The sequence below is a fragment of the Lactuca virosa genome, chromosome 3, assembly GCF_052849685.1.
Source record: "Lactuca virosa cultivar CGN04683 chromosome 3, Lactuca_virosa_CGN04683_v6, whole genome shotgun sequence".
Taxonomy (NCBI): domain Eukaryota; kingdom Viridiplantae; phylum Streptophyta; class Magnoliopsida; order Asterales; family Asteraceae; genus Lactuca; species Lactuca virosa.
The window spans coordinates 100,430,016-100,440,114 of record NC_136428.1 but is presented as its reverse complement, the minus strand read 5'-3'; the positions used below and the strand labels follow the sequence as shown (position 1 = coordinate 100,440,114).

The following is a 10,099-nucleotide window of genomic DNA, read 5'->3' as shown; positions in this document are numbered from 1 at the left end:
TTGTTCAAGTAACTGTTTATATTGGTGGCTCACGAAACTCCTCTCCGCTCCACTATCGAATAGTACGCATGCATAAGAGTTATTGAGGAGAAACGTACCGGTAACCACCGTGGGATCCTCGACTGCTTCCCCATGTCCTATTGCCAGGACTCTTCCTACTCCACCAGCATTAGGGGCTTGTGCTTTGGGGCAGTCTCTTTTGAAGTGACCTGCGTCTCCACAGTTGTAGCAGGTCCGGGTTGCCCCCGTACTGGCGACTTGGTTGATTGGTTGAGCCGGCGCTTTACAGAAACGAGCAGTGTGCCCCTTCCTGTCGCAGTTGTTACAGTGCATCTCCCTACAAGCACCATTGTGGTGAAAGTTGCACTTGTTGCACTTAGGTAGTTTTCCCGCATACGGCTTCGGTGGTGCTGGAGTGGTAGCAGTAGTAGCAGTATTAGTGGCAGCATGGACAGCAACAATTTGTTGCTTCTTAGCGGGGTCCTGTGCTGGTTGGCTCTTCTTTTCGTTCCAGAACTTCCTTTTGTTGTTTCCTCCTTTTGATTTATCAGTGGTGGTGGTTGTAGTATTATGACCGGCTCGGTGGTCAACAAGTTGTTGTGCCAGCTCCCTGGCACTGTCAAAAGTAGTTGGCCTTGAAGCCAGGACACTACTTTGCACGTGGAGAGACAGTCCCCAAAGGTATCGCTCCACCTTTTTCTCCTCCGGAGTAACCATTGTTGGGCAGAGGAGAGCCAATTCATTGAATCGGGTGGTGTAGGTTTCAAGGTCAGAGCCCGACATCCTGAGGTTCCAAAGTTCTTGTTCCAGCTTTTGAATTTCACCTCTCGGGCAGTACTCCTTCATCATCAACGTTTTTAGTTCTGCCCAGGTTATGGAGCTAGCCACTTCGAGAGTAAGTGACTTAATCCGGCAGTTCCACCAAGTAAGGGCCCGACCGGTGAAGGTGAAGGCTGCGAACTTAACTTTGCTCGCTTCGGGGCAAGAGCACACCTGAAAGACTACTTCGGTCTTTTCAAACCATTGCATCAACGCGATGACTCCCCCGCTTCCATTGAAGTTGTCGGGTTTGCCATTTGTGAAGTCTTTGTATGAACACTCTTTTGCACGCCACGTACTGTCTCCGTGGTTAGAGTGTGTAGCTCCCGATCCCGAACCACCAGCTCCGTTGGTCCCTATCTGCGACATTGCGGCCGCTACGGCTGCTGTTACTGCAGCCTGGAACATTGCGGGATCAAACTGTGGAGGCGGCGGCGGAGGAGGTGTTGCTGTGTTGCTGGAAGGTCTTGGTCTTCTTCTTGGCGGCATGGTTCTGTCATAAGTTGCAAAGTGCATACTAATTTAGTCGGGACATAACTAATATATTATATTTTAAAATGATCTTTATCGGTTACTTAATTAGTTGCAAAGTGCATACCAGTCATATGTGATTAAGATATAATAGTCCTTCGAATAGATGACCCTAACTCCAAGACCACAACCAAACAAGGACAGGAAGTGAAACAAAGATACATAAATTCTAAGTCTATAGCATCTTAGTTACATATGACCTTAGCGCATCCACTTAGCAGCTATTAATTTATAAATAAAGACCTATTTAATTATCAGATAATTTATTATAGTAACACAAAATACTCCTATAGTATTTGTAAATGTTTAGTTTTGAGTCCTTAAAGTATCCTTTGTAGTCTGTTATTAGGTTTGTTAAATTTGTTGTCCATCCTGACCATCCCCCGGTATATGCAAGTCAATTCCCGGACAGATATAGTTGATCAGGCTATATCCTTCCCAGACTTGATTTACATATACCAAGGCATACCCATAATGTACAACTCCTCTTCTTTTATTTTATGTTCTTCTAGTTATGACACTATGTGAGCATGTATGCATGTATTTATACTTTTAAATAAAAAAAAATCATTTATTTTGTAAAAGTATATTTATTTGAAAAATGCACAAATCAGAGACTATTAGTCCCAATTGTGTTTATAGTTTGTATATCTTATGTGGTTTGATATACTTAATTCACTATAAACTGCGCTCTGATACCAATCTGTCACACCCCCAAACCAAGGATGGCGGAAACGTCCGGGGGTGGAGGACTTCATGTATAGTATCATAACAACAATTGTAATAGTAATTCAAGCAAACACAACCAACATATATATAATTGAAAAAATTACATCATTGTATGAATTACATGTTTACGAATCAATTACAATATGTTGATAAAATATGAAATAGTAGACGCCTTAGCGTCCCATCCTCAAAAGCACTTGATTACCTGTTTAATGATTTCCTGAGAATACAAGTTGTTTGAAGAAGTGTCAACACAAAGGTTGGTGAGTTCATAAGCTTTTGTTTGGTATTATTAAAAGCCTTTCGTTTGTAAAAGTAGTATTTGTGTTAGAAAAATCCAATATTTTCCTTAATGTGTAAATGTAGTCTTAAAACCCAAAGACCGAAATATACAAGTAATTTGTCATATTTATAGTAAAACAATGCAAGTTTAAATCGACATAAACTCGTTAAATTTTAATGAAGTTCCCGTAAATTCCAATGTTTATTAATACTTTATGTGAGTTTATTATAACCATACTATGACCAAGATTGCCTAAAACGACGTTCTTCAGGCGTCGGAAATGTTATGACATTTGTCACCCCAGACCTATCGGTCTAACTGTTGCATGCAGTTTAGGTGTGGGTTTGTCAAACCCAATATAGATCTATACACAAGTATCACGCTCTCCCTCAAGGAGACTCTGGTTACAATACAGGACTTAATGGTAATTTGAAGTAAATGTCTCACAAAGTCATTAACGGAATTACGTGTTATGAAAACTTGGTACCGTATGGCCGTACCTTGCTTAATGAAAATATCCTTTGTATAAATGTACCCTTTTTAAATGTATGTGTTATGTAATGTATCATAAACTATACCTATTATAGTTTATCAACCAAGGGTAGTACGTGGTAATGTATGCAAACTATATTCAAAATAGTTTATTTAATGTTTGAATGTATCGATTGTACTTTGATTATAATCACTTGTTATTCTTTATATTTTATATGACCAAATCCATTTGTAAACTGATGTGTGTCTAAATATTAAGATAAAATGTCATATATTGCAGTAACATATAGTCACATAAAGATATACACCTTGCTCAACATGTTACAAGGTGAAATGAAATTAACAGCAACTTTTCGTTAAAAACAGTTTCTGTTACCGTTCTTAGAAAATTTATAGAAAAATCATCACAGCTCTAAATCCAAATCCGCAAATTTTGAGAGTTTGGAATATGAGTCTAGTTTGTTCTTAAATTTTATCATGATTTTTAGTGATCTCTAACAGAGGTGAAAATGTTCATAATCACAGACTGGTCCGGGTTTGCCTCTGAAATGACAGGCAGTTTTGTAAAAATCACCATTAATTGTAGAAAAATCATTTGGAGATGTGCAAGTAGTCATTTTAAAGCTAAGAGTTTGAACTACTTGCACCTGAAACAGTTTTGAAAACTAAAATTTTTAAGTTGACCAAAACAGTCCGTGATTAACGTCCATCTTTTCTGATGCAATCTGTTAGAAAAAGTTTAATTGTGTTCTTGATGATTTTACTTGTATTCCCCCCTTAAAACTTAAGAAAAACATGTAAATGTATGGGTATGAACTCACCTTATGTGGTTTCAGTAGATGAAAGTGAGAGAGAGGAAGTGTTCAACTCAAGAACACTAAGAAGATGTCTTGATGATTCGAGAATCTAACACCGAATAAGATGGAACTTATGTAAGATATCAATGATTTGAGTAGAATGGAGTTTAATAATCATGTGAATGATGAAGATACTTACTAATTGAAGAAAGAAATCCCTGGAGAGGGCCTTGAAGTTCTTGAAGTTGAGAGAAAAGATGAGAGAATTTTGGAGAGTGTTCTTGGTTGCTAAGTGTAGAATGAAAGAGTTTTATGGAGAATGAGGAGAGAGGATCAATCCTCCAGCTCTTAGAACGTGGGAAGAGCTGGAGATTGGCTGTAAAGGTCCACTAAGGAGACAAGGGGTAGTGGGAAAGAGTGGCTAATCATAGAGTGAGGTGGTAGTGGTTTGCTTTTGCCATAAATTAAGGAAAAGCAAATATTCCCTCAATAATTAGTTCAATCACCAATTCTTTTAATATATTTTATAAAAACCCTGGAGATTTATATATTTTGGGGCCTTAGTTTATAAAATAAAGTTTTGGGTGAAAATCCCACGTTAAAATAATGAAAAACGGAGTTAAAACGAAGTCGTAGTCGAAAAACCGGTAAAAAGGGGCTGTCTGCGAGACCTCTCGGATGGCACTTCGGATGGCACTTCGGATGGAACTTCGGATGGCACTTCGGATGGCACTTCGGATGGAACTTCGGATGGCACTTCGGATGGAACTTCGGATGGCCTCGGCTTCGGATCAGAGGCCTCAGATGCGAGGCTTCGGTCCTGAAGCTTCAGTTTCGGATCCTTAAAGCTATTTTACTCGTTTTTACCCCGTTTCAAGCGATTTTTGACCCGGTTAAGGGTCGAGATGACCCAAATGATTACAAAAAGTTAAAGTAACTTTTGAGAGAGATTTGGGAGAGATTTGGGAGAGATTTCAAATAGAAAGAGATAGAGTGAAAACGATTTAGAGAGGTTTCGTTTGTGATTAATTTGAGTGTCCGGCTTCACAACGCAAGGTTTGTAAACCCCGTTAAACCGTGTTTTAGTGTCGTACACAATCCCGATGATTGTGCAATAGTGTTTATCGCTTTGGTTCGTTGTTTAGCACTGTTAAGGCTAAGGAAAATCAAACACATGAACTTTCCAAATGATGATTTCTCATTAAAAATAGCGAATTGTATAGTGATTACATAACGTAAACCCTAACATACAAGGGTTATTGGAGTTGACCGGTTTGACTTGTTGACTTTGTTTGACTTTGAATTGACCGAAATTTGACGGTTGTCACATCATATATTATCAAACATGCTCTTAACACGTATTTCAGGCACTAACAAATATTTCACACACAAACATATATTTCATACTTTAATCAATACTTGTATTAAAATCATGTTCATGATAGGGACTATGCACTCACTTCTTAAAGTGATGATTCCAAACTCGGGCAACGCTTCGCTTCTAACAATTCTATTTTCCTTCGACGAAACCTAGTATCATTACCGCTAGATTTTAGTCTAATATTTATCTTGACTATTTACGAGCGATATTGTTTTATAAGTGTTAAACAATACTTTTCAACCACTATGTACAGACAGAGGCCAGACATGAAACACCGGACGGCAGGACCATTTTGGCATTATAACACTTCTGAAATCCAACAACCCTATGCGGCCCTTCAAACCAGATTCCTCATACCGCAAGTAGTTAAAAGAAATTATAATAACACTTTTTATATTATATATATATATATATATATATATATATATATAGTTTATAAGTTCATAATAATAATAATAAACTTAAACACAAACTATACTTAGAGTCGGGTAAGCATAACTCACTTACCAGGTGGTTTGGCTAGGAATCAGGCTCTGCGAGGGCAGGATTTCCGAGCCGAACAGCTCTTTTTCTTGGGCCTTCGGACGCTCCAGGGCTTTCCTCTAGCACTTAGAAGTTACTAGGGATTTATGAGGGCTTAGAGAGAAGTGAGAGAGAGAGAGAGAGGGAGAAAGGCTTTTGGTGTGAAGAAAATGGGGTGCTCTCGCATCCTATTTATAGGCTGAAATATGGCTCAACTCGTCGAGTTTGAGCCTCCAAATCATCGAGTTGGTGCCACATGTCACCATCTGGTGGCAAGGCGTGGGGAGAAAGCAATGGTCCAGATTAAGCCACGTCACCCCTTTCGCAACAGCACCCTTACGACTATTTAATTCTGTAACTTTCGCATACGAGCTCGTTTTCGACGTTCTTTATATCCACACGTAGGTATTGACAAGATCTACAACTCTCCTTTTGACTCCATCGACTAATTCTCGACTGATTTTAAATTTAACAGTATGAGAAGATTACACTGTTAACGACCGTGTAAAATTCATAAATTCTACATACGGACTCCATTTTCGACTGCATTTTTATCGTTGAACTCCTATTAATGATATCTTCAATTCTCATTTAGGTTGTGTCGGTTAAAAATCGCTCGATCTAAAATTCGATTTCCGGGCTGTATACTGTTGTGCGAAAACTTAGAAAAATCATAACTTCCTCATACGAAGTCAATTTTGACGTTCTTTTTATGCACACTCTCGATTTACGTATAATACAACTTTTATTTAGAACTATAAGGCTAATAAGTAATTTATCAAATATTCACTTTTTACGATTCCTGGTCTCATGCCGGTTTTGCCGTAAAACTTCGACGGGTCATAACTTCTTCGTTATAACTCGGATTTCGGCGTTCTTTATATGTACGGAACCCTTGTGACCTATGCTATAACTTGGTTAAGATTATTTACTCTAACGAATCTTCTATCAAAAAGTCATTTTTGACGCTTATTGTCTCTAAATTGACTAGCCTAAATCTGCGGGCGTTACAGAGACTCAGCAACTTCAATCCCCAAGAAATAACGTAGCAAAACCAAGTATTTCATAGCAAAACAGTGATCCAAATCACGCTTTAAAGATTATATACCATCATGATCATCACCCGTAATAATCATGTCATAGACATATAAGGAAAGAATAATCCGACCTTCATTCGTACATCGAACAAATAGAGCTGAGTCATGGTTACTTGGTTGAAAACCAAGCGAAGTAATCACCATAGAAAATTTCTCAAACCAAGCACGAGGGGCTTGTTTGAGGCCATATAGTGCCTTTCGAAGTCAAAAAACTTCACCTGGTTGGTGATTAATACCTGGGGGAGGAGAGATGTGTACTTCCTCATGAAGATCGCCATTCAAAAATGCATTCTGGACATCAATCCGATAAATCTTCCATTGGCAAATGGAAGAAACTGCGATCAAGGTGCGAACAATCATCATTTTTGCAACTGGAGCAAACGTCTCCTCCTAATCCATACCATACTTTTGTGCGTACCCTTTCGCAACAACTCTAGCTTTATAACACTCAAAGGATCCATGAGACTTTGTTTTGATTTTATATGCCCAATAACAACCAATCATATGCTTTCTGGGCGGAAGCGGAACCAGATCCCATGTATGAGTCTGATAAAGCGCTGCAAGTTCCTCAACCATAGCGGTCTGCCAAAGGGGAATGGACAAAGTCAAGAAGCTTTATGGACTTCTTATTACGATAAGGCCTCGATGGAGGGGGGTCTTGATGATCTACAGACAGAGTATCAGTCACAGGTGGTGGATCAGCAGCAGGTGCCAAGTGGTGGATCAGTGACATGTGGTGAACCATCAATGTCAATGCTAAACGGATCAATAGTATAAAGCTCCTCTCGGGTTGCATCATGTGACTGAATAGGAATGCTATAGAATGGAATATGCACCAAAAAACTGACATTGCGAGAGACATACGATTTCTGATTTGATAGATCATAGCACCGATAACCTTTCTGACCAATACCATATCCCAGAAAAACACAAAGAGTTGATTTTGAAGAAAACTTATCTCTCTCTACATGAGGCTTCAAGACAAAACATGTACACCTAAACACTCGCAATGAAGAATACTTTGGAAGTTGTCAAAACAACATTTCATAAGGAGACTTCCCCGAAGTGTACACGATAGGAATGCGATTAATAACATAAATGGCGGTATATACAGCTTCTCCCCAAAACATATTAGGAACTCGAGCAGAAAGTAATAAGGATCTTGCAGTTTCTAGGAGATGTCGATGTTTCCTTTCTACAACACCATTCTGCCAAGGAGTGTCTGTACAAGATGATTGATATACAATGCCATCAGATGCCAATAATTGTTTAAAATCATTGGAGGTAAATTCTCCTCCCAAATCACACCGAAAACATTTTATGACAGCAGAGTGTTGAGTCTTGACAAGAGCTCTGAATTCACTATATATGGTGAAAAAGTCAGACCTACGCTTCATAAAATAAACCCATGTATAACAAGTGCAATCATCAATGAATGAAACATAATAGTTAGCTCCCGATTTAATGGTGATCGGAGATGGACCCTACACATCATAATGCACGATATGAAAGTGAGCAACATAACGAGTGACACTTTTATTAAACGATAAAGCATAAAATTTTCCCAGTTTACAACCACAACAATAAGAAATATCATTAGTTTTCAAAGAACCTAACACACCAGTGGAAACCAAAAACTGTTAACAAGACGTTGACACATGTCCCAAACGAGAATGCCAAAGATAAAAAACAGACGACAAAGGGTTTAAACAAAAGACGACAAATCGACACTAGATGCAACAACTTCAACAATATGTATCTGCTCCAAAATATAGATCTCCCCAAGTCTATGACCTATCCCAATCACCCTCCGAGACCGAATGTCCTATACACAACATAATGAATCAGAAAAGAAGACCCAACAACTAGATTTACACAACTGAATGACTGATGCAAGATTCAAAGCAAGTGTGGGAATGTAATACATATATGTTAAAGATATATAAGGAGTGACAATAGAACCAATACCCTCTATTGATATGAGTGTAGCACTAACAAACATAACAGATACAAGTGTATGAGAAGATAATGAAGCAAAAGATGACAAATATGGTGACATGCACCAGAATCCAATATCCACAAGGATGAAGGAATACCTGGCATGTTGGACGAAGACGGACCTGAATGAGGCATGGAATCTGACATGGCAGTTGGATTGGAAGCAATGAACTGTCTGAATTGCTCAACAATCTGCAGATCCAAGGCTGATGGTGGTGTAAAATTTGTTTCATTCTCAACTGAAGGTGTAACAGCAGTGTACTGTGGTGGCCTAAAAGATGGCAATGAGGGACGTGACTGTCCAGAAGACATGTTCTACTGTGAAGGATGAGACTGTGTCGGTGATCTCGTTTGGTGTTGCTGCTGATTTCTCTTGCTTGTCAGCAAAGGACAATTTGCCTTCCAATGGTTCTTCTTCTTACAGAAAGCACACTCATCAAATGCAACTTTGAGATGATTTTGGTTTGAAGAATGAGGTCGTTGTGGAATAGCAAATACATCAGGAGTGGCTATCTTGGGACCTTTTTCAGCATGGGACTTGATACGAGTTTCTTCAGCAATCAACTCGTGAACAACCGAATCAACAGTGGGAAGAGGTGTGTGATGCAAGATTGATTCATGCAAGCCTTCAAAATCTGAACGTAATGCCATCAAGAACTGAACCAAACGTTCCTCTTCCCTTCTATCAATATAAGGCTTAAAATCCTTCAACACATCAAGTTTTGTAAGAGTCAACTGATCCCACAACTCCGACATAGCTGCATAAAATTCATGAACACTGAGATTGTTCTGTTGGAGGGCTCGAATATCAAACTCTAATTGATACTTCTTTGTAAAGTTTGATTGAGTATACAACCTAGCCAAGTGATCCCAAACCTCCTTTGTTGTGTCATACTTCGCCAATTGAGTACTAATAAACTGGATAACAGAATTGTTAATCCAAGTAATGATCTTGGAGTTATCAGTCTCCCATGAATCCAGTAAGGTTGCATACTTATCAGTCTTCTCGTCTGTTGGTTTCTTCCTGTAACAATCCCCCACATAGTCTTGCATCGCAACAATTTTTTCATAACATAACTCCAATAGACATAGTTCTTGCCATCGAGTTGGATACTAATGGACTTAAGAGAATCATCTCTCAGGGCCATATTTCCAATATCATTCAAACGGAATAACCAAAACAACAACAAATACGAATAGCAACAACAACAATCAAGATCTCAAATTCAACAAAACCAACAGACGAAACGAAACCCTCGAAGTCGTTGAAACGAACAAATCAAATCAAATTGAATACAGAAACGAGCAAGAAAACCATTCCTAAAATTGCAAACAATACGTGAATAGTGCTGATGAATAGTAACTTCGACGAATAGTGATGGTGAATAGTAACTTCGAGTACACTACATTCGATGAATAGTAACTTCGATGAATAGTGTTGGTGAATATA

General features: G+C 38.7%; 1 protein-coding gene across 1 annotated transcript; it reads right to left on the bottom strand.

Annotated features, from left to right (window-relative positions):
* Nucleotides 1-8,964: 8,964 nt before the first annotated feature.
* Nucleotides 8,965-9,702, bottom strand: LOC145163878 (uncharacterized). Its single transcript, XM_079082627.1, has one exon. It carries the CDS (start codon nucleotides 9,700-9,702, stop codon nucleotides 8,965-8,967), a length of 738 nt encoding a protein of 245 aa, XP_078938753.1.
* Nucleotides 9,703-10,099: the final 397 nt, after the last annotated feature.